The 25,819-nt window shown below is 36.1% G+C and overlaps 2 protein-coding genes across 4 annotated transcripts; one reads left to right on the forward strand and one right to left on the reverse strand.

Annotated features, from left to right (window-relative positions):
• Window positions 1-11,859: 11,859 nt before the first annotated feature.
• Window positions 11,860-14,734, forward strand: LOC113698675 (probable N-acetyltransferase HLS1). The gene is made up of 3 exons (XM_027218567.2): window positions 11,860-12,504; window positions 12,926-13,140; window positions 13,659-14,734. The coding sequence occupies exons 1-3, from the start codon at window positions 12,313-12,315 to the stop codon at window positions 14,521-14,523; spliced, it is 1,272 nt and encodes a 423-aa protein (XP_027074368.1). The 5' UTR covers window positions 11,860-12,312; the 3' UTR covers window positions 14,524-14,734.
• Window positions 14,735-19,351: 4,617 nt separating this feature from the next.
• LOC113698802 (phototropic-responsive NPH3 family protein NPY5) lies at window positions 19,352-25,522 on the reverse strand. 3 transcript variants are annotated; one of them, XM_027218750.2, is made up of 7 exons: window positions 25,208-25,522; window positions 24,700-25,107; window positions 24,097-24,179; window positions 23,438-23,621; window positions 22,033-22,102; window positions 20,427-21,602; window positions 19,352-20,236 (listed from the first exon to the last, which is right to left on the reverse strand). In XM_027218750.2, the coding sequence occupies exons 4-7, from the start codon at window positions 23,497-23,499 to the stop codon at window positions 19,673-19,675; spliced, it is 1,872 nt and encodes a 623-aa protein (XP_027074551.2). In that variant the 5' UTR covers window positions 23,500-23,621; window positions 24,097-24,179; window positions 24,700-25,107; window positions 25,208-25,522; the 3' UTR covers window positions 19,352-19,672. The 3 variants fall into 3 exon arrangements, with proteins under 3 accessions (XP_027074551.2, XP_027074550.2, XP_071913398.1); XM_027218749.2 differs by having other exon boundaries at window positions 23,438-24,179; XM_072057297.1 differs by lacking the exon at window positions 22,033-22,102 and having other exon boundaries at window positions 23,438-24,179; window positions 25,208-25,520.
• Window positions 25,523-25,819: the final 297 nt, after the last annotated feature.

A 25,819-nucleotide genomic window follows, 5' to 3' on the forward strand; every position in this document is an offset into this window, starting at 1 on the left:
AACGGTCACTTCGAAAAAAAAAAAATGTCTTGACCCCCATGAGTCATGAGTGACTGAGAGAGGACTAGGGAGTGAGGAAAAGTGATGGGGCAAAAAATCGGGGGTGGGTGGGGGCAACTGGCAAGTCAGTGAGAGGAGACATGGTGCATAATCCAGGGGATTCGGCCGAGCCGCGGCCGCACCCTAGTGTCGGACACTCAGCTTACAAATGGCCAAAAGCCGAACAAAGATTTAGAATTTTATTAGTGGGTGGGAGGGGGAAGGAAATGACAGCTCCTCAAAGCCTCCCATATTCATACTTACCTCTCCTGCGCCTATCCTATCCTCCTTCCTAGTAACAACTTTTAAGAGTACGCGCCAAACTCCCTCCCAGTATATCCGCCCAGTTCTGCTCTCCACAACCCTACCCGCCCAGTTCTGCTCTCCACAACCCTACCCGCTTCTGGCACGCTTTTCTCTTGAGAACCCAACATTCATAGCTGTGCAATTATTAGTATATATATATATATATATATATGTACTACTGTATTAAGTATCAGACAATAATATTGGAAAGGTCATATATATATATACACACACACACACACACACTACTGTATTAAGTATCAGAAAGGCCATTTCGCGACTGGCTTACTTATTAGCAGATAGAATTTGAAGTCACTTTTTAATCTTTGTTGTTATCCAATTTCATTCGCTTCCACGAAACTCTTATTAAGACTGAGACAAATTTCGCATGTCATTGTACGTAAAAATCATCATCATATATATATATATATATATGGGGTACACTAGCTAGTCTTTCCTGTTTCATTCACTCACACGAAACTCTTATTACAATTGAGACAAATTCGCATCTTATTGTACGTAAAAATCATCTTTATACAAATTGGTTTCACGAAGAGATCATTGTGGCACGGCGGAGGGCAGGCATACCAGCCAGCCTACTGTATATGACATGTTTGATTTGATTACAAATCAACTGAATTTTACAGTATCGGATAGATTTCTTGTCGGTGACCAGGTTATAAGGAGATGATGCGGTACTATTTATTTTGTTCTTTTTTTTTAACTTCAGATCATGCAGATGCTCGAGTGTTTGAGAAGAAATTTTGCGTGGTGGCAGAAACGGGTCGTTGCTTATAAAAAAGAAAGAAAGAAACCGGTCGTTGCTTTGTCGGTCAAACTCGTTAATGAGTCGCAGCAGTAATTGGATAGGGTTTTTCTTTTCTGGGGTAGGTCGCTTGCTTGTATTATGTGACCGACCCTTTGCTTCTAAAGCATGCATGGAGGAGGAAACAAAGGTCCCCATTAAATATGAGTGGCTCGGGGAAGCGCAAATTTTGCATTCCTTTTATTGACCAAGTGTTTTTGCCGGGTCAAAATAATTTTCTTTTTGTAGCAGAAGATCTGGTGGAGGAGACAGACACATAATCCGCAGCCAGCTATGTGTGTTTTCTGCAAGCGAGCACTAACTGACCATAAATTAAACTCTAATCAAATCCGCTGTTTTCCTCGAGCCACACCACCCACTCATCGATCATGAACATGATCCTTCTCTAATTTGGGGTCAACCTGTTCAAATCCTGATTCCCAACCTTCTAAGTCTATCATTAACAGTTATGTCAACTCTACTTTCCTGTCTGGCGACAGTATCAGCAAATTGAGGGTAAACATGTTTCCCAACTTGCTCTTCTTTCTAATTTTTTTTTTAATCGAAACATCTCTGTTTCAACGAGCATAGAAAACCAAGTGGGAGTATTTTATTGTGCATTTTTGTCAATATATACAAACGCTTTGCTCTCCTTATCTAGATTGCCATTTTTTGAAATTTTTGTTAAAAAAATACTCTATAGGATTGCAATTTAATATATATGAGATAAAAAATATAAAAAATTTTGAAAAAAAATTACAATCCAAACAAGGCTATAGGCCAAAAGGAATTATACGTATTATCTTCATCTTTGCTCTTTTTTTTTTTTGTTTTTGCTAATATTAGACCAAAGCTCAAGATAATCCCTAGCATCTTTAAGCTGAGTTAGACATTATCTGTTACTAATCCGTTTGGATTCCTTGTTTTTGCTTCTGTTTTTTAAAACTGTTTTTCACATTTCAAATTTCAAATACTACAATAAATGTGTATTTCCAAAACAACTCCAAAAACACCATATCCAAATATTATATCAAAAACAACTCCATATGTATATTTCAATTATGTATATTATATATATATATATTATATTAATATAAATTGAAATAGACAAATTGAAAATTATATATTTATATATTATATATTATATAAATATTTATATACATTAATATTATACATAATATGTAATATTGTATACATAAATGTATAAATATTTATACATAATATATTATGTATATTATATTATAATATATACATTATTAATGTATAATATTATTGTGTACATTATTGTGTATAATAATGTTATGTATAATATATAATATACATAATATGTAATAATGTATATTATGTATAATATATTATATTATATATATACAATATTATGTATATTATACAAAATTGAAAATTATATATTATATATTTATATATTATATAAATATTTATATAATGAAATATACAATAAATATTAAAAATTGAAATATTATATAAACACCATATTTATAATATTATAATATTTATAATTAATATTAATGTATATTATATATATTAAATATTTATATATTATACATTTATATTATGTATTATATATAATATTATATATTTATACATTTATATTAATATACATAATATTAACACATTTATACACTTATATTAATTATATTAATACATTTATACATAATATTAATATATATTTATAATATATTAATTTATGCATTTATATAATATTCATTTATAATTTATACATTTATAATAATATACACTTATACATTTATAAATATATTTATATTATGTATTATATATAATATAATACATTTATATATTTTTATATAAATATATTTATTTATAAATGCATAAATGTATATAAATATAAAAATTATAAATTATAAAAATACTCAAAAATATGTTTTAAAAATACCTTTAAAAATAATCCAAAAAACATCTATAGTAAAAGTTTTTCATATAGTTTTTCAAAAATAATCCAAAAAATAACTAATCCAAACAGACTTGTATTTAAAAAACGAAATGCAACAATGCTGTTTTTGAAAAATAACCCAAAAAATAGCCAATCCAAACGGATATGCTGAGATGGTGAAAAAGATCATGCGACATATCTAGAGCTTTTAATGACCGATCTACTCCATTGTTTGGTCCTTGTTTTTGATAAAATAATATATATACTATAATTTTATTAAAATACATACTAATAGTAAATTTTGCATATAAATATCAAATATCTGAAAGAAAAAGATATTACAAAAATATGGAAAAACAGATAAAATTATAATATAAAACTCCAAAAATACTTCAAAAATAAGATTGTTTGGCCTTCTTAATACCAGCCTGATTTTAATAAAGATTAGATGGATGGATATTACTCGTACATGTATTTTCCCAAATTTGACATGGATGCATGTATGTGGAAGACTATTATAAATTTACTAATTTAGGCATGTGAAATTGGTGAAGGGACAGTGGATGATATGAGGACTGGTACATGTTCGGGATGGGGCCTACAAAGGTTGTCGTGCTTGGTGTTGATTTGTCGTGGGACTATGATTGGGCAAAAGGGGACGTACGGAGCATAAGATAGATTACGAAAAGGGAACAAGATCCCCAGGCATTATCATACTCGAGGCTTTTGTCTCTAATTGTTTGCAGTTCTTCCATTTCTTTTTCTCCATCATTTACCCGTTGAAAACCTTTTCAGATATGGCTCGTCTTCGTCCTCTCCCCGGACCCATCTTCTTCCCCTCTCCAGTCTTCAATTGACTCGCCTGCCCCAATATGTTTGTATACCTGCACTACTGGCATTTTTTTTCTTTAAAAAAAAAATAAAGAAAAGAAAAGAAAAGAAAATTGCTGACGGGAAGGTTTAAAACATTTGTCAACTATGAACTCTTTTTTTTTTTTTTTTTGACTTAGTATATCAAAGCGGAAGCACAATAAAAACGAAACCAGAGCCAAATATGCCGCTCCGTCTATCATTATATATAGATTTTACGACTGTTATCTTCTCATCAGCATATCATCATCATTAGATCCTGGCGAACCAGCTGCTTAAACGTCTAATATTCCAATTAATGAATTAAACTATAACCAATTGATGATTTTGTCCGAAAGGAGAATATTCACCAACTGTTCTCCTATAGTTAAATTTGCACTCCGAGTTAATTAATAACCCAAATCAGGGTATTACAACCTTTAAATCTTGAAGAAATCGCATTTAAGTATTCTCGCTTGATTCCATATCTCACAGGGCTTACATCAGTATGGACAACGAATAGCATTATGATCAAACTTTTACACTAATAGTTTCATATCGCAATCGCGCAGATTAGCGTATAGTTTATTGACGGCTAAGAATATATTTCCTCTGCCCTCATAATTTGCAGATTTTCTTTTTTTTTTTTTCCCCCCTTCACTTTATTCGGATCCCAATTTCTTTAGAACAATATTATGCTAGTTGAGAATATATCTTTGTACGCAATTGTTATGCTTCATTCCACATTGACTGCCAATGCACTATCCATCGAAAAGAACCTTATGTAGTCCTCTTTTTTGGATTGCTACTTTCCTAGTCATCGATCTGTAGAAAGAACTCTTGTAATGATTAAACTCTCTAAATTTTATAGTTTTTCCGCAGATGGTTCACTGTTCACGGGATTATGAAATTCAACAACGTGATCACATCCTTATACTACCGTCATCATTGCATTATTTCCATCTTTTTCCTGAACTTTTATTGGAGGGTACACAACCTATGCATTTTCAACATCTTGCTGTCTTGTATAGACTTCCTCGTCAATCCATTCTTTCGTTTTTCTTCCTTTTTTTTTTTTAGCTTGTTTATACGAGTCATGTAAGTAACACACAGATCATTGACAAAATGTGCTTCTAAATCCATTATAATTAGGGATAAATCGTTCGCATATTATTAAATTATAGAGTGAGGAGTTTTTTTTTTTTTGTTTTTTTGAGGTATTACCCAGCGAGGGAAACCAAAAAAAATAAAAAGAAAATCTGATTAAAAAACTGAGCCGCCAATTTGATCCATCTACATATGTGGAATGCTTTGTCTAACTTTATCTTAGTTATGATCCTATTATTTGTGGGCTAATTAGTTGTACTGTCAACTAGTTGATTGGTTATAATCAATTTGTAATATTGATTGGGTTACTTGTGCTCTTATATTTACAAAAAAAAAAAAAAAGAATATGTGGAATGCTGCTACTATGATGATTTGGAAGATGAACGCCATATACAGTTGACGAAGTCAATATAACTTACTCATGATGATATTAGACCTAATTTGGTTTAAGGGAAATAATATTAGCATATAAACCTAAGTCTAATGACTCTACTAGTTTCCAGATTATTTTTTGGATCGTGGTTGATCACATCAAATACTTGATCCTATTTATTAGTTTGGAAATTCAAATAGCTATGGGAGCTATGGGGTAGACGAATAACAAAGAACAAAGGGAGAAAATTAGTCAGATAAACCCTAAACTCCATCATATCATAGCAGACGGGATCCTCTGTTCATTATATCTGTTCCTGTTCATTGCAAAGTTACGTAATCCCACTTATTGATACTGTCAATGTGACACGTAACATTGAATACATATCCGATGCAAAGTTACGTAATCCCACTTATTGATACTGTCAATGTGACACGTAACATTGAATACATATCCGAGGGTGATGAGAAAGAGAGAGAGACAGAGAAAGCGTTCGGAGTGACGAGACATTTCATTTCACGACTTGTGATCCGACAAAACTAAGTCTTTACACTATTTTATGCAGACCAAACTCTTGTGCTCTATAGTTGTTGTTGTTGTTATCGAATTATGTTGATGTGTCAACTCAAATAGAATGTACTTAGAATTATATATCTCATGAGTATATTGTTGATCTTCATGATAGACGCAATTCATGGGGCCGAACAAAATAATTCATTATCCCTGCCTGGCGTCCTGGACGTTTCCCAATTGTTCCATCAATGTCCACCACTCTTATTCTTATTAGCATCTTATGGCACCAAAAAGGTAAAAACAAAACAGAGATGTGGTCCATCTGCCCTCTTGCCAATATCAGTGAAAGTGCCAATCTATAAAATTTGCCTAATTATGTTCCGTATTATTATAATATAACATTTTTTTTTCTTCTACTATATCTTAGAATGTTTAGGACTACTAGTAGTCACATCTTTTGTCAGGTATCCGCCAAGACACAATAATAAATTTCACTTCAAACCTTTCCCTCACTTCATTGGCTCTCGAGATAAGGCACTGCCAATCATTTTAGGCCATTTTCAATGAGATTTATTTACAACATAATTAACAAAATCAAACGGTTGTTATACCCCACTCACCTCTGTGTAACTGCGTATGCTAGTTCGAAACCAAGTAACAAATGCTGCTTATTAAATTGGTAATCATGCTTTATGATGACGACTGCGTCCTTAGAAAATCCAATCATTGTCGAAAACCCGCTATTTTTTCTACCGTTCAAATTTCGTGACAGAGAGCGTTATTATTTTGGCAATGCCGTTCAAATTTTGTGACAGGGGGTGTTATTATATTGGCAATGGTGTTCAAATTTTAAGGGTAATTTTGATTTTTATGATGGGCTAAAATATGGATCTAAATATAACAGGAAAGTGTTATCTATTATAAGTAGGGTTATAATCCCCGAGTTACACGTATTCTTATTGTCATATTTTTAGTGCTAGAAAATAATTTTCCCTTGATATCCCATCGTCAACTCTTGGCAGTACAGTAACTTTAAGAGAGAGTGATACAAAGGGTTGGTTCTCTCAAAGAATCAGCGAATACGTGTTAATTTGAAAGACCATCCCAAAATTCTAAGAATTCAAGTACTAGTCAATCAATATGAATCGAGTACGCACTTATATTATAGTTGCATTCAAATAGTTGATATTGGGATTCTGGAAAAATCTAACGTTCCAAAAGAAGTCGAAGTTAGATACGTGTATATTTGTGTAGGTACTTTTCCTCCAATAGATTTAAACTTTTCAATTTTTTAAACAATTACAAGTGGATAAAACATCAGAAGATTGTCATTGTAGAGGCACTTGATAAATTGATTGCAGCAATTTTTTTTTTTTTTTTGTTGGGGTGGGGGGTGAGGTGCATGGTTCAAAGACTCGGTCGAGTCGTTAATGGAATGGGGCTTTCCGTTCCGATATCGGGACGAGATGACTCCAAAATAATGAATTGTCGAGACGTCTCTCAGACGCATAGAAACAACTGAATCACCTGAGTTATCCCAAATCAACTCGAATTTTTATTTTTTTGCTAATTTTTTATTATTTTTATTTATCTTATTTCTTTACAATTTTTAAAATATTAAATATTCAAAATTTTGTGTTTCATTGAGACCGCGATGATATGGAACAGTTTGAGCGACCACCACGACCACAACTTTTGAACCATGGTGGGGAGGGTTTAAATTTGAAAGACTGCACCTGAATTCTCTATTGCATGCCAATAATTTTCACACTAGGGCTCAAGACATACGGTTCCACACATTTCACATGGGCACGACTGCTCGACTATCATTCTATATAGGGTCTGTTTGGATTGTGAATTATTAGAGATATTTTTACTGTAGCACTTTTTGTGATGTGATGTATGTGAGATAAAAAGGTAATTGGGAAAGTAAAAAGGTGTATTGGAAATTGTAATGATGATGTAAGCAAATAAATTTTGAGAAATAAAGCTCAATCCAAACAAAGCCTATGCTTACAACTACTGGAGTTTAAGTTCTTGTTTCGAATTACTGAGAGTGAAAGTATTACATTTTTTAAGAGAAGTTATAGTAGTGTGTTTGGGTTGAAGGTTATTTAGAAAAAAATTTCTTTTATTGGTTGTAATACTTTTTGTGATTTGATGTATATCAAAAAAATAATAAAATCAATATAAAAATGATGGGAAGATATGCTTGAAGAATTTGCGTTATTTTTGCTTCTCATCTATTGTAAAATATCTGAGTTATTTACTAAAAAGAAACTCAAATTTGATTAATCGCGGATTATGACCCAAATAATATCATAGTATTGCAATACTCGCTGAAAAATACACTTGGGAGCGAAATTGGAGAGTATGTAGCACCAAAGAAAAAGTGTTTTTGCCAAGCACATTAATAAAAAGAATAACACACAAAACAAGTCATGAAAAACACGTATGACGACCCACATGAAAGTGACAATATACAGACCAACATCCATGCATGGCCCGACTCCATAAAAAAACCAAAACCAAAATAGAAATTTAACTTTGTGTGTCGTATAAATAGAAATTTAACTGTGTGTCGTATACATGTTCTTGTTTGTCGTAGTTCGAAACAAATGGCGTATAGAGGAGTCCTATCAAGTATCAATACAGCATAAGCAATTTCATTTAAAAATCAAGACGCAAAATTATTGGTATTGGCTGAGCGGTCGGAAAAGGATTCTTAAAATTCTCACAGCTACTAAGAGTGTATTTGATAAAATTGAACTCTGAAATTTGAAATATGAAGTTTGATATATTTGATTGTATATCACATTAAATGATAAATGAATAATTTATCACTTATTTTGGAATCAAATTTTGTTTAAAAATTTTAGTGTCACTTAATTAATTCAGATAGTCTATTTTTTGTTATCAAATGCAACTGAATATATTAAGATCTGAAACCAATTAAATTTAAGTATTGAACTGAATTATCAAACAAAGCCTAAGTTCAATTTATTCAAGACACAATTGTTAGTTTTAATTTTACCACACAACCTATATATATGCTATCAAAACAAATGTAAATGTCAATCTAATGAGATATTTAGATACCAACCCAATAAACATAGACATTAAAATAGTAACATATAAAAACACAATCAATTTTATGATTAATTAATTTGTACCAAATTAACTTTACCCCATCGAAATTCAAAATAAATACATCTGAACCCTCAATTGTGTCATGTATAGATTCCATAAATCTAATAGTTCTTTTTAAAAAAAATTTTACTTAGAGAAAACAAATTAAATACGTCAACTCCGAAAGTTCTAGTCTTATGAAGTCAATTAAGAAGGTATACCTCCTAATTATAAGATATTACTGTAATTAAAATTTTTAAAAAACTTGTAACAGATAAACTTGATAAAAAAAAACTCAAATGCCAAACAGGGTCCAAATCTTCGATCGAACCTTGGGAGTAATTCTTAATATTTTCTTTCGAACGAACATGCAGTAGCGTTGGACATACATTTGACAAACATGTAATCTAACAACCATTTCTTCTGAAGACAAATGTACACGTAGATTTGTTACGCGTATATGAAAAGGCCAGAGAGAGAGAGAGCAGAGAGAGGGGGGGAGTAATGATTACAAATGGGGTCATGATGGTAACGCTCCCTTTCCCGTGGAAGATATAAATGATTAAAATCCTCAAAAAGAGTGGGAGAGAGAAATGGGGAGAGCGCAACTGCTGCTGTTAGGACTGCGCAGCCACAGCCGCCATTTCTCCATTTACTCCTTTCTGTGATGATTAAACAAATTAATTGAATGAATCCCTGTCATCATTATTACTCCACCGGTACTGGAAAGAGAAAGCCGAAGAGTCCCAGAAGAGCATGGAGAAACACATAGTACTAAAAAGAACTAAACAATTACAGAACTAACCAGAATAAAGAAAATTGAACTTTTTAACATGATTTTAGATTTTTTAACGAGTATGTAACTTAAGGACGCTCACTAATAAGCACAACTATTAGTCACTCTTCTTTTTACAATTGTCGTCATTTAGTCACTTTTCTTCCCCTTAGTTTCCCTTGATAAAAGATTATTGAGTGAACGCTTATTGGACGAACCTTATATAGAAGAATAATAATAATACTACTTTAATGTTGGGGGCGCTATCTTTCTATCTGGCTATATATATAAAGCTTGGGGACGAAATTTGGTGTTAAAATTTTGTATCAAATTTTAATTTTACACTTATAAAAAGTAATGATTTAATAAAATTATCAACTTAAATTTAGTAACTTTTAATAAAATTTACTTCCAATCGTCAAAAAAAATCCTAAGTTTTTTTTTCCAAAGGCTTCTAATACTTTTCATTAATTTTAATAAAACTAATTTAGATATTTCTTAATTTGCATGCTTATTAAGTGTGTTTTTTTTCCCTCTCGTTATTTCTACCATCCGTTTCATTTTGATAGTCTTAATTTTTTAAAATAATATAAGAAAATTTTGTTAACTTTGTTCGATAAATAAATCTAAAGATTTTCTAATGGGCACCCATTAATCTGAATAACAAACAACCTACTTAAAATAATGTATTGATTCTTTCATAATTTTGAAATCTATTTTTAAGGAACTTATATATTAAATGACATATCTATAAATAAACATCACAATTCTTTCAATAGCACTTAGGAAAATAATTTCGAACTATGAAAATTTTAACTTATATTTAAAATCTTCAATGATATGAGAAAATATACTAAAGACAAAATAAGTGTGTTAAATTCATTTATCAAATAAAATAAATGGAAAGTCTAGTAAACCAAACACATATAATTTGTTTAATTAAGAGAATTAGAATATCGTATATGCTATGCTTGTTTTGTCAATGTGTCTTGAATTTATTTTTTGTAATTTCTTTTTTACAAGTCTTAAAAATTTTATTACTCTATGTCTTCTGCCAAAAATAAATTTTATTTTTCCTTTAAAATTGTCATTTTATCGAGGATAAAAAGTTTCAAATTCATAATTCTTTTTCCATTTTTGAAGTCATAACGGTTTTGATTTGGCTCGATTTAGAATTTAAAAACCTATTATCTCTTTATAGTTAAAAAGAAATAAGAGTATAAAAATAAGTCACTTTAGCAACCTTAATAGTATTATGCATCATTTAGATAAAAAGAAAGAAAAATAAAAAGTTGGACACACTTTTGTTCTTAATTTTATGAAAATTAATTATTAGATTTCTAACCTTAAGTTGCAAAAAAAAAAAAAAAGGACAACTAAACAAAAAAGGAAAAGAATAAAAAGAGGTGACATTGAAGTACAAATATTCAAACTTTCCCTCGACCTTTGTTGGTTTATTTGAAATGGATTTTTTTGTCATTTGCAATATTATTTCCTTAAGAGAAGTTTTTAAAAATTAAATGCTAAAATACATCAATAATGGTAACTTTATTCATTAATTAATGAGTGCACACCTGTTAGTAAATCTAATAAACTATTTCCCTAAAATACTCTTAAATTAATATTAGGAGTATAACTAATTATTTTTTTTACATTAATTATAGCAACAAGACTGATAGAGAGTTGCACCATTAAAGGCACAAATCAAAGTAATTATTGTTGAAAAGTTAAATTAAGAATCAATTCTCATTTCAAATTTTCAACCACAAGTTAAAAAAGTTTGGCTTTTGATATGTTAGTACATTTTGAAAAAGTTGACTATATTAAATATTTACGGGTAAAAAAATTAAAAGTTAATTATATTTTTTAATTGAAAAGTGAACTATAATTAAAAATAAATAAAAAAGAAAAACAAGATTATATAATTTACGAGTACAGGGAAGGATTAGTACTCCTAAGACCGGAGGCTCCTATTTGAGAGGGACGGCCATAACGGGGAGGGGAAAATAGCAAAAAAAAAAAAACAAAGGAGGCATTGGGGGGATCTCCCCTCCCTATCCCTATTCCTTGTAGTAAGAGAGAGGTAGTGGGAAGAGGCAAAAGAGGCCCCCAAAATCAGGTATAAAAAGGCCACCATTTCGGCCATATAAAGGCCACTACTTTCGAGCCTCTTAAATGGAAATCATCAGTTTCTTCTTGTTCTTGCTACTAGTACTATTCCCTCCTCACTGCTACTACTACTACTACTAGAACTAGTCAACTGGTAGCCTCTTAGAAGAAGAAGAAGAAGAAGAAACCTCGTCCTTTATTTGGTTACTGATTTTGGTTCTTGTTTCTCCCTGCAAATATATATATATATATATACATATATATATAAAGATATATAATCCTATTTGCCTTCTTCTTCCCTTTCTTCAGACACACGTCGTATTATTATCAGGACAAGTGTACATAAACGCAGGGCTGTGTTCAGCGATCATTTAAAGGTTGAAATAGGATTGAGAGAAATGGTAGTGGACATGGAAGAAGTGGTGGCAGTGGTGGTGGTGAGGGAGTTCGATGCAAAAAGGGATTCTAGTGCGGCGGTGGAACTAGAGGGGAGGTGTGAAGTTGGGCCAAGTGGAGAGATGTCCCTCTTCACTGATCTTATGGGTGACCCTATTTGCAGGGTCCGTAACTCACCTGCCTATCTCATGCTGGTACGATATCCTTGCTGTAATCAAGGCTACTGCCTCCTCGTACATCTTCCATGTTCTCCTAAGTCCTATCCATATTTGTGTAGTGTGTACTAGTGTACTCCCTACTCTTGAAATTTCGTCAATATCGATTTGCTTTCAGAAGTAATTTATTCAATCAATAATAAAATGTCTTTGATCAGCTTTCTCGGAGAGAAGGGAAAAAAAAGTTTACATGGTGCATTGCAATTTATTCTATCAACTTTTTTTTTGGGGTCATCATCCTATTGATAACCGTTTTCTAAACTAATGATTGCGGGTTAGCCGTGTATCGTTATGCTACAGCTGCTATGTGCCTTAACGTTGTCTCTCCGCTTTTATTTTTATTGTTTTATTATATTTTTATTTTTGGGCTCGAAGGTTAAAAGGGATTACGATGTTTCAGGTGGCTGAGCTAGTGGTGGTGGCCAGTAAAGAAGAAAGTCAAGTGAGGAGAGAAATAGTGGGAATGATAAGGGGCTGCATCAAAACCGTTACGTGCGGAAAGAAATTCTCCAGAATTTCAAACGGCAACAAGGATCGTCGTCCTACAAATCCCTTCCTTCCCATCTACACCAAACTTGCCTACGTCTTAGGCCTTCGCGTCTCTCCTTCCCATCGGTATCCTTCTCATTCCCTTTGCCTTCTTCTAATTTCATTTTCACCATCTGTTCTTTTCTTTTTTTTTTTCCTTTTCCTTCTTCTTAATTTAAAATCCAGTGTAGTAGTATTTATTATCTATTTTAATAGTTCTTTTTTCTTTTATTTTTTTGGGAGCCACCAAAGTAATAAAACAGTTACGAAAGACACATCATCAATGATCACAACTTTGCCAAAAATGGGAAATTTGCAAATACCCCCACCATTTCCTCCCAACAAAGAAAAAAAAAAAAAAAAAAACCCAAACCAAACCACAAAAAAAAAAGGGGAGGGGTTTTTGTGAGCGTGGAGAGAGAGGTGGGGTTTTTTTTTTTGGGTGTGGATATTTAATCATCATCATTATTGTTGTAGTTGGATGGTTACTTTTTTAAGTATTAATTTCGGCCTGATGATGCATGTAATAGTAATATATTTGTTCAAACGTGAAGTTACGTAACACAACAATAAAAAATAAACAGCAATTTGTTGACGGTTTGCAGGAGGATGGGAATTGGGATGAAGCTGGTGTGTAAAATGGAGGAGTGGTTCCGTGAAAATGGTGCTGAATATTCGTACATGGCTACTGAGAGTGACAACAAGGCCTCCATTCAGCTCTTCACCCACAAATGCGGTTACTCCAAGTTCCGTACCCCGGCGATCCTGGTCCAACCTGTGTTTGAACACCGCGTTCGACTCACCCGACGAGTTACAGTCGTCAAACTCACTTCCTCCGACGCCGAAGCCCTCTACCGCAGCCGATTCTCCACCACCGAGTTCTTCCCTCGCGACATTGACTCCATTCTCAACAACAGGCTCAATCTGGGCACTTATCTAGCGGTCCCGAGGGGCGCCTACTCGGCTGAGTCATGGCCGGGTATGGATGAGTTCCTAGCGAGCCCGCCCGAGTCGTGGGCCGTGCTCAGCGTGTGGAACTGTAGCGACGTGTTCAAGCTGGAGGTCCGCGGAGCGTCGGCCCTGAGAACGGGTCTGGCCAGGACAACCCGGTTGGTGGACAGGGCTTTTCCTTGGCTGCGGATACCTTCGGTGCCCGAAGTTTTCCGCCCATTTGGGCTTCACTTCTTGTATGGGCTAGGCGGGGAGGGCCCACTTTCGGTGAAATTCATGAAGGCACTGTGTGGGTTCGCGCATAACCTGGCTAAAGAGTGCGGTTGCGGGGTGGTGGCGACGGAGGTGGCCGGTCGAGAACCGCTCAAGTTAGGAATCCCTCACTGGAAGAGTCTATCTTGCGCCGAGGATCTATGGTGCATAAAACGTTTAGGGGAGGACTACAGTGACGGGTCAGTGGGCGACTGGACCAAATGTCCTCCTGGTTTGTCCATATTCGTTGATCCCAGAGAGTTCTAACGTCTAGGCAGGTCCTCACCAGGACAAAACAAAGAATCTAACTCCCTTCTTACGTAGTTTCTTTTTTCATTTTTTTTTTTAAATTTTATTTTGGGGTTAACTTGAAACTTTTGGCCGCTAGAGGAGGAGGAGGAGGAGTTTCTAATGGTGCCGGCAGGTTTTGCAGAGGAGAGAAAAAGAAGAAGGGGGTTGTTGGGCGAGGGGGGGGGGCCCGGGGAAAAGCTGGTGAAGAGAAAAAATAGATTAGAAGATGTGGATGATCAAAATTCGGTCTCTGTTTATCTTGGGTTGTGAAGCGCACATCCCTCAATCCAAAGCCTTTTTCCTTTTTGTAAATGGATGTGGCTTTTTAGATCCTCTTCCGGCCAAACGGAGCCTAGTTTTGTTTTCAAGCATCCTCTCCCTTTCTAATTATTCTCGTGCCTTTTTTTTCTTTTTGGTTAAAAAAGAAATATATCCAACAACGGTACGACAGTTGCAAAATTTACCAGTAACACATCACAAGCCACGTGAAAATTTGGAAGTTTTAGAGACGTGAGTGCGCAAATCTTTAGTTCGCTGTCCCCTTTTTTTTTTTTTTTTTTTTTTAATCACTTAGCCGCATTTCTTCGGGTGACAGAAACAATGCGAAGGAGACAAATGATAAAAAGCTAAAAAAAATGGTACACTTAATGATGCAAAATGCAACGTGCAGGGACCCCCATGAAATTATGAATGGAGATGGACGAAATGCCATAGAAATCGACACAATTTTGAAGAGGGATTATTGTAGCTACTCTCCTAGAAGGTTTCTTCTTCTTTTTTTTTTTTTTTTTTTGTGGTCAAATGTCAACTTGTATGTATGCCTCGAAGGTTTCTTTCTTTTGGGGAACTCAAAATTGTACATGGCTTTTCCACCTTTCCAAACACAAGTAGCCGCAGGTTTGTTGTTACGCCAGGATGACCAGCAGAAAATGCTTCCTTGCTCTAAAATAAAATGTCGTCCTAATATTAATAAATAAAACATGCATGCATGCAGCAATCACAATCTTTTATTTATTTACGCACTCGAGTTCTGTCTTTTGCAGAAGCTTATGATACAATGCTTGGAGGAACTGAAAAAAAAAAAAAAGGCAGAGTAAATTTTTTTTTTTTTTTGGAAAACCAGCAAATAATGCATACACTACAATAAATGTCAATGTGGATCGAAAGTGTTTCTTTGGGCGGCCAACACAAGTTAAAGAAACACCGAGAAATTCGGTCATGGGAACATCTGCTTTCATCTCTCTCTTTTTCGCAACTTTTGGATTTGGTTGGGCAAGTGTGGCTCGTGCTTTACTAGGAGGCTTCACGGGGGGCTTAAGATGGTCATATGAAACATGATCCACAATGGTCGACGGGGCAGGTCATCAAGGATTCTTTTTCTTTTCATAACACTAGGAGCGGAATGTTGATGTAACGGCCTAGGTCAAAGTCATAGATGGAAGATTTTCCTTTCTTACGGATGAAAATCCCCGTCCTACCTACTTCCCCCATTGCCTGGCTTTTAAGAAAGAATAAAGGTGTGAAGTCGACGAGGTTTGAGTTGAAACAAAAAGTTAAATTCAAAATCAACCATTTGATTCAGAAGAGAGCGTGGTTAACATTAATAATTTCACGTGTTACTTAGTTGGGGGAGAGAGCGGAAGGATTAGAACTTAAAACCTCTAATTTTTGGAATCTCGATCTTAGCCATCATCAGATCAAGACCCTCTTCTCTTGGATCTCCATTTGTTTCTTGGTTATAAACTTACTCTATTATATCCTACAGGAGAAAAAAGAAACAAAACGATGCATCTTCATGGAATAACTTTTATTGTTCATTGGTCCAGACCAGTGGATGGACAGAAGGGTATGTTTCCTTGCAACTTCGATGCATTGAACTCGGAAAGCTCAAGCAAAGGCACTACTTGGTTTCTTGAGAAAGACAAACAATGTACGGCCCAAATTTTTATCTTTCTGTTTGAGCAATCAAGTGCATTCTTGACGAGAAGAATTATAAATTATCTCGAATTGATTCTTATCTTGTAAAGCTTCTTACTACTTTATCGTGGTCCGATTGAGCCGGAAAAAAAAAAATTACATCGTGGCGTGAGTCATGACACAGAAGAAGAAGTCGAGAGTAGTGCATGCCTAACCAAGCCTAATTGTTCGCAATCAACCCCCCGCATAAACTAGAGTCAGAGGGTTGACTGTCGTCGTGCTTTTTCCCCCTCCAACAAAATAAAATAATAAAAAAAGAAGAAGATATTTTAGAAGAAGACTCCAGTAATCTTGTCTGAAAAAAAAGTTAAGAATATGACTCGAGACTAAGACTAAAGCCAGCCCTTCTTCTTTCGTTGACTGGAACGACCTCAAAGTGATGTGGTTTAGGTACTCGCAGGGAAATTAAGAATCAAACTCGATCAGAAGTTTGCTTTTAATATGCTTAATTTACTACTTTGTCCGTGGATCCTGGAAGACTGATTGGCCTAATCATTAGTTTGGTGGCTTCTCCAGCCATTATTAGAGCACTTGGGTATTTACTTTCTGGTTCTCTCCTTTTTTTTTTTTTTTTTTTTTAACTTCAAAGCTTTTATGAGGCCTCAAATTACGCTCAGCGATTTAGAACATCGGGTAATAATAAGATTGTGCTCAACCAATTGTTTTCAGTCTTTGAGTGATATGCATACCTAAAAGAAAAGATAAGATTATAGATTCGCGACTTGTTTGTCAAATGTACTTTGTTTTTCAAGTGTTTGGAAGCTGGAACTCATATACTACTGTTTTTTTTTTTTTTCACTGATAGCTATTTACAGCCACTCCTATATTAGAGGAATGGAACGAGATAGATCCATGGTTCGAAGTCTCGGCCGAGTCGTCACCGTCTCGGCCCCTACCGATACGATATCGTGACGAAACGATACCGAGATACTTAACTCGTCGAGAAATCGGCCGAGACGTCACCGCGACGGATTGACTCGGCCGAGTCACACGAGTTACTCCGAGTTATTCCGAGTCAAGACGAGAAATCGGCTGAGTTACACCGTGACGGATTGACTCGACCAATTCTTTTGCTATTTTTTATTATTTTTGTTTAGCATACTTTTTTTATATTATTAATAATTTTTAAAATATTAAATACTTTAAAATTTGCGTCTCACCGAGATCGCGACCGATATGCCGAGACCGATGTGGAACGTTCCGGGCCGCGACCGTGACCGCGACCACGACTTTGAACCATGGATAGATCCAATCAGATCATTGAAAGTCTAGAAGTAACTATAAACTATCTCTAAATTTAGATGAGTACATACACTGTTACACTTGCTTGAGAATAATCCTACGTTGAAGAATACATGAGCAGGAAGTTCTTAACTCCGAACTCGCATTGAAAGAGGGACCTAAATTCCTCACTGGACGCTTGGCATATGGTGGTGCTTGGAAGCTATAACCTCAAATGGATGAGGCCCAAATCTCTCGTTCTTTGTTTGATGTCACGTTGATTGAGGTTGCGTGATGTGAGAGTTGGATAAGAAAAAAAATCTACGTGGATAGAACAATCCATCGTTGAAGTAAGCCCACTTGGAGTGGTCGCCTCGCCTCTGCTTTTCATAGTTCGAATCAAAGATCGGAGGAATATGAAGATTGGAATTTGGAGTTACCCACATTTTGTTCTTCTTTTGAATCATGTGGATGCGTGCAAGTTTCAGTACTAGTGGGATTTGGATTGGCTTTGTGCTGTTCGGGAATCTCATCCAACACGTCATGGTCACCTGAAAAACAGGCTTTAACGCCTCACTCTGCACATAATAGCAGCTCTTGCTGGGAAGATCTTTTAGGAACCATTTGTTCCTTCTCATTTTTTTTTTGTTTTTGGTCTCTCAAGGCAGAAAAGTTGATTGTTCACCCCGTGAACTATATGATATTATAGTGTAAACTTCCACTTAGGGACATGTTTTTTCCCCCAGATGATAATTAGCAGTCGATGGATTACTATTAGTTTGGGAAATGAGAATTACATACTTCACGCATTTGATATGGGATCTTCCATGAAATCCGACTTTTTTGGCTTTTGGGGTCATCAGGATGAGAATCATTTTTCGGAAGTAATAGAAAACCTTCTCAATGAAACAGCACTTTTTGTCGTCCAAATTCTGTCACTAGTTTTGATCTTCTTTGATCTTGTCAATTCATTTGAAGTCTTAACAAGAAAGTTGGGATCAAACCATTTTCCATCAAGTAAAAACTACAACCTCTGCAGAAAATGAAGACCATTACAGCGATTGCCATTAACCTCAGCAATGTAGGAACGAAGTACTGGGATCTCAACTATAGATGAAGGTGTAGCTGCTAAGCTCACGGTGAGCAAGGTGGCTGCGCAGCATTGGGGGAAGGTTGTCGTCCGAATACCTGACAAGCAGCTCCTGAATCACATAACAACAACGCAAAAAGCTAGACATGTTATTATTAGACTGTTAACACCGGTGCACGATCCACACAATTTGAGCTGCCTGACAACAACTCTGAACTAAATGGTGCAGGACCGAAGAGGAAGTTAAGCCCAAATGTATATCATGGGCGACGCTCGTAAGTCACGACTAGCATTTGTGTCTGTAGTCCAGTCAATCTAACTTTGACTGAATCCTATTAAATCACAACACCCGTTGGCCGCTATAATAATACATTTTGTTTCTTGTAGGAATAGTGAATCTTGTATAAATCTAGCCCATAAATATTTTGTAATTTTCACAAGCATAATTTATGGCGGCCTTTTTTTAAAGTAGAAGTGTAGAAGTAGAAGGCACCTCCAAGATGCAGGAGACCAGGGTCAAAAAAATCCTAAGCAGGGATTATGTCATTATGGCACCGGGAACGCCCAACGATGCGGCCTCTCCAGGAAACTGAGAAAGAAATGACATTTCTGAGGTAACAAAATCTCACCACCACTGGTACAGAAAGGCAAGGCCTGACACCTGAAAAAGTCCCAAGCTCTCTTTCTGCAAAGCATCTTTCTAAGCCTAGCAGAATTCGTCTTCCCTTCTCCGCTGCTTTCAAGTCAGGTTACATAATGTAATTGCTCCTAACATTCTAGGTAAACTGATGATACGATTTACATTTTACAGGTTGATGGACCACCAAGATGAATAAATTAATGCCTCCTACTTCTCGAAGGGGTTGACTTTGTTTCCTCGGCAGTCGATGAAGCAGGGCTTTCTGACGTATCCGAGCTGCTATTCTCGCTGTGTCTCTCTTTGTTTGACCACAGTTTAGAGAAAATCTTTTTTGACATGATTAAACCCTTTACTTTGGTCATTGCGACTTTTTCAGAGTTGATTTTTGCAAGATTGCTGTCATTCCCATGTTCTGTCTCCTCCTTCAGCCTTATATTAGCTAGTCCTCCTTTCAAAGCCTTGAGATCCTCGGCCGTTGGCACAGCATCCCAGTCATCTTCTGTGTTGGTAGTTGCCGATCTAGAGCTTGCATGCGATCCACCAGGGAGCAAAGCCTTGATGGACCCTGCTAGCTCAGGAATGCTGTCACCAGCAGACGAAGTTGTGGATCTTACCTGCTCAAAGAATAGGACCTGCACAACTACTCTCAGCGGTAGTCGCTCATTTTGCACTGCATGCGCACTGGCATCAACTGACAGCTTTCTACAGTCCATCAGTCTGCAAATTCTCTTTCTCTCACTCTTGGTGATCTCCGGGTGCTCCTGTAAGCAAAGAAGTAAGCGGTTAAGAAAAATCCACCCAAATGGCGTCACAGTGTAATCACCATTAGAAATCGCAAGCATTAGATTGTTTCCATATACATCAAAAATTGCAGTCCAAACTCCTGATGCTGACTTTCAATTTGAAGCAGGCGAAAAAGAGAGACAAGGGAATGTGATTGCAGAAACAAACCTTGAGATACACATCAATAGCACGGTATATTCCATCATGGGTTGGTCTTGGGAAGCCAGACACCATTTCTGCAAGCTCAACAAATTTTGACAATGGCAGACTGCAATCTCTCGCAGCTTCAGCAAGGTAGCAATCAACCAACCTTGCCACCCTGACCCTAGATGCATCTGATACATCTCCATGAGATATCTCCCTAAATTCATTATCTGCAGGACAATCATTATGACCATCTGGTTCTTGGATGAGAAACTGTTCAACTAGATCACGTACTAACTCAACATTGTATGGTGTGGTTTCACCAGATGGAGCTTGAATCAGAAGATCAGCCACTGTTGCCTCTTCAAGCTGCTGGCCAATCTTCTTCATCAGCTCCTTCCTTCCATTCTCTCCGCATTCCAATATAATAGATGCTTGTAACAATCTCAGCAAGAAACTACATGAGACACTGTTTTTCTCTCTAGGCACCAACCATGTGATGGTATCGACCAAATAATGACACTTGACAAGATCGGCTTCTTGTATCAGACCCTTGCTGAAACCTGGCAGCCTTCTTAAGATGTACGCTTTCAGTGCTTCTCCAATTACATCTGCAGATACCCTTCCCTCGGATCTGATTGTTGTTATGACCCTCTTGTACATATCAATTTGAAGCTCACAGAGGTCCTCTACCCACCAGTCTTTGGGAACCAACTGCTGTTTTCTCACACCATTCCAGTGCGTATCATTTCCATTTTCAGAAGGCAGTTTTTTACGATTGTAGGTGTATGACCATTCCACCTTTGAAGCGTCAATGGAAGCTTTAGAAGCTATGGAGTCCAGGCAGTGGCTAACAATCTTCAAGTCCTCTGACCAGGGGTTAAGAGATTTTGTAGTTTGAAGAACAATTATAGAGTCTTTCCAGCTACGGAAAATGCTAGAGGTCAGAAAGACATCAATCTTGTAAATGAGGTTTCCTTTCTCGACTGTTTCATGCATTTCTAGATATTGTGCAGCACAACGTGCCGCAACTACGTTATATGCATTAAGAGTTACTATCATGCCATAACAAAACTTTGCACAGATCTCAAAGGCAGCAGGTCCACCAGGTATATCATCTATGTTAATATCATCACTGTTCTCCTCATTTGAATTAGCAGCCAGCTTCTGCAACCGGGAGCTCTTTGACAGAAGAGGAAACTGCAGAATAGGATCACCATTAGTACTTGCATAGAAGAATATTTTGCAAAAAAATTGTGAGCATATGCAGTACAATTTATCATCCAGCACGTCGTTTACTGAGTTAAACCCCTTTCTATGTGTGCAAACACTTGAAATATGAGAGGTAATCAACTCACTAATGGAGAAGAACATTTATTTCCCAGGTCATTTCGAAATTGTCCCTGCTGTGCAACCAAGACAAACGCACAACGAACTAAAGCTAGTTGAAGTAACGGAAATTCTGAATTTTCTTGTTTCTACAGTCAGAACACATATGCATGAAGATGAATTAATGCTGCCAAATACCATTTCGGCCTAACCTGTACTTGCAAGACAGGCTCAACGTAAATCTTAGAAAATCTAGAGTTGCAGTGATAGAGTTGTTAAAAGAATATATAACAATATGTACCTTGTGGAGATAAAATTTCACTTCCCCGACAGTAATGACCATGTCAGTTGCTAATTCGGTTGCGACATACCTGAAGATATAGTGGTTCCGTTAAGTTATTAATGACAAAGTTTTCATTAATGTAGAAAACATTGAGGAAAAATAATCTAGAACTGAGTACTAGAACAATCAGACTAGATCTGCATACGACATAATCTACTCAATTGCAGAAGAGTTGATGTATGAACGAGTCTATTGTATCTCCATGCCTATAATCCAAGGAACTGTGTGAAGACATGTATGAGCAGAAAGAACGTGATGAATAATACTTCCAAGCTAAATTTATTATGAGAATTTGGTGTTCTTCTAGGTAAAAGCTTGTATTGAGATCAATCAAATCTAGCAAATGCTATATCTTAGAAAAATTTTACTTATTTGTTATTATTATTCTTGGAATTAAGTGAAAATGTTACAAAAAATTATAGACAGTATGAAAGGTTGTAACTCACTTCAGCGGCAAAGGACTCTTAAGGAGAAACACCAATTATAATAAGGAATACAAAGAATGACAAAGATCTGCTGCTCCTCACAAAGAGAAAGCTGTCTCTTGGTATTGTGGCTAAGCAACACTTTGGCGGCTTAGCCTAACTCTCACATTCAGTGCAGATTCTAGCATGCAACATTGCCAGATAAAACTGTTTCATTACAACCAGCCAATTGTCAAAAATGGCACCGATACACCTTTTGTTAAGTGAAAAAATGCAAACAATATTCGACAACTTACAAGCAGAGAAACCTTCAACTCTCTATTTACCCAGACAATTTCATTGTCCTCCAGTGACATTTGGACTTTTATCCACAGTACACTTATGTTAAGCAGATATTGTGTTATGACGCAAAGAGAGGTAAAACCTAATTAGAACTCGACAAAGTATAGATGATGCCTCTCTTTTCAACCAACAAATATGCTGGAAGATTATGAAAGCTAATAAAATATGAACACAACAATTAACTCAAATTGGTATTATCATATCAAGTTCCCACACCGAAAACTAACTTGATATGGAGTGCGGAAGAAAAGAAAAACTTCAACCTTTTTTTACTGCCATTCTCCTTCAAAATTAAATTAAATTTTCAAGTATTGAGACAATTTACCCAATCAAACAGTTATAGAAGTGGAAAATGTTCATCAGAGAAACAGAAATGGATTCAGAAGAGGGAAAATGACAAAATGACAGTTATAGAAGAGGCAAAATGACAGAGAGAAACAGAAATGGATTCATATAAAAGAACTAAGAGCAGGAAGAGCAGGTGGAGGGGAATCAAACAAATTTTTTTTTTGGGGTGGGGGGGGGGGGTTGGGGAAGGGGGAACAGAGTGGTGACTAGAGAGGCAGAACAAATCAAACACAAAAACACAAACTGACCTAATATTATCTCCATCAGTCTGAAACTGATCAGGCTTGGAGCCAAGTTTCATAAACTTCATGTTGACAGCAATGGATCTTTCCTCGGAGAAAACTTAATGTCCAAATTCCAGCTGCTCCAGCAAATACAGGCAACCCTGGGTTTGCGCTTCGAGCACCCCAACAAAGAAGCAGGGAAAACAGACTGCAAAAGAAGAAAAGGGCAACCACTAAACCGAGTATCCAACCCTTGAATGTTTCCACATTTCAGTGGTTCAATGAAATGTAAAGGGGTGGTGGATAGGTGTCTTAGTGTTGCCACTTATTTTTTACAATCCAAGGCAAGGCAACTGAGAGTGTAGAAGAGAAGGGTTGTGTTTATATTGTTAAACAAATTGCACTCTTGAAAGTTGAAAGAGAAGAACGCCCAAAGAAAAATTTGTTTCCTTGCTCGGAAGCAGAGCCCAAGGAGGTCGGGCACCAAAGCCTTGCCCAGGAGACACAGCCAACAGTCTCACTTCATCAAATGCCAAATTTACTGTGACTCTCAAAATCAGGGAAAACCCCACTTGCAAACCACTGACACCACCGCCTATCCCTAATTTGTTTATCTATATCTCCCTCTGGAGCACAAATTTACTACTAACACTAGCGTACTACTACTATATAATTTCCAGGACCTCTTCTCAAAGACCAGACCCCAGCAGCATCCGCATTCCTCCACTAGTTGATCAGCTCACACCAATGGACCAAGTTAAAAGACCTGTCACAGCAAAGAGACATGGTATGAGTTTGGGAGGACCATCAAATTGTAGACAACTAGTATCGACTAGTTTTGGAAGATCATGCAAGGATACATACACAAATGAACAAGAGCGCACTAAAACCAATAAAAATGTTCCAAAGGTGTAGGGAATGAAGATAAAGTTAACCAAATCAAAGCATCAAATCGACACTCCAGTGAGTGGTGACATCACCTGACACAGAAACCAAACTCCCAAAACAGACCAAAAGGAAACCAGCAATTTATCCAAAGTAAGAAACGATGTTCAAGAAAGAAGCGTATTGCCCCAAGACACCTTGTGTGGTCACGATTGCCCAATATATGCAAGAAACCAAACAGAACCCAAGTGCAGAAAACAGTTCACGAGGCCATAAAAATCTAATCTTTGCAATGAAATCGCACATTACAATCAATCCCCAGACCATCAAACAAATGGACTGATCAGAATAGCAGAAAGAAAGATAAATGCTTTTAAGATTAAATGGAATCAAGAACTCACCTTTGTAGCTGTTAAGCTTCCATGCGCATCAATGCAATCATTCAGCAACCGCTACGTACGGAAAAAGTAATTCTGAAGGCTCGAAAGATCCCAAACACACAGTACAAGAGCAGTGATTGAAGAGTGGACTAATATAACAAAATACAGGAGAGGACAAAGGAAGGAAGGAAGCCACCACAATGGAGTTGCTTAGCTTAATAACTATCATAAAGGATCAGGGAAGAAACACACAAAAAACCACCCATCAAAAAGATGAGTTGTCCCTAATCTTTGCCAGCCACCACAGCAACACCATGTTTTCGCAAAAAGCCAAGCTCAGATTGTTCCCACCCGCACAGTCTCACATCTAGTATCTCTTTAGGGTCAGCTCCACAGCCCCCACCACCACTTCCTTTTTCCCCCACGAATCTGAAATGAACCCACATAAATATATTGCACAAAAGTGAAGAATATATATATTTATATTTATAAATACTCATGCTACCAGTACTATATTTCAATTTCTTACGGTAATTCAGCTGTAAATGAAAAGTGGGTTGCTTCTTTTCTAGCTTCGTGCGATGAAAGGCATCCCCAGTGCCTCTCACTTTCTCCCACTCCCTACGAATCTACAGTGTTAGGCACGCCAATCTGACACACCAGACTCTTGCTGTCCCTCGCCCTTTTTGTTTTTCTCAAATGCAATACCAGTGCTTTACTCAAATTTAGTGAAAGTAAAACTTAGAAAACGACTGATCCGCCTGCCTCTCTCTCTCGGCCTTTGATTTTTTTTTTTTTTTTTTGGGGGTGCAAACTCCTTCGTATTCGGTGGCCACTGACCACCATGTTGGATTCTGATTAATCCGGAATCAAACGTTATTATAACTCGAGGCCCTTTTTACGAAATATCAAACTTCTTGTCCTTGAGCTGACAGTTGATCGTCTCCGCCTTTGACACTACTTAGTACCTCCCGTCTCATATTTTTTTTAAGTATGTTTGGAGAGTAGGTTATTTGAAATAATTTTTTAAAGAAAATATTTTAACACTTTGGTATCAAAAAAATGCTACAGTAAATTCCAATCACCTTTTTATCTTTCAAATCATTTTTTTATCTCACACATATCATAACACAAAAAATAT

This window comes from Coffea arabica, chromosome 7c (assembly GCF_036785885.1).
Source record: "Coffea arabica cultivar ET-39 chromosome 7c, Coffea Arabica ET-39 HiFi, whole genome shotgun sequence".
Classification (NCBI taxonomy): domain Eukaryota; kingdom Viridiplantae; phylum Streptophyta; class Magnoliopsida; order Gentianales; family Rubiaceae; genus Coffea; species Coffea arabica.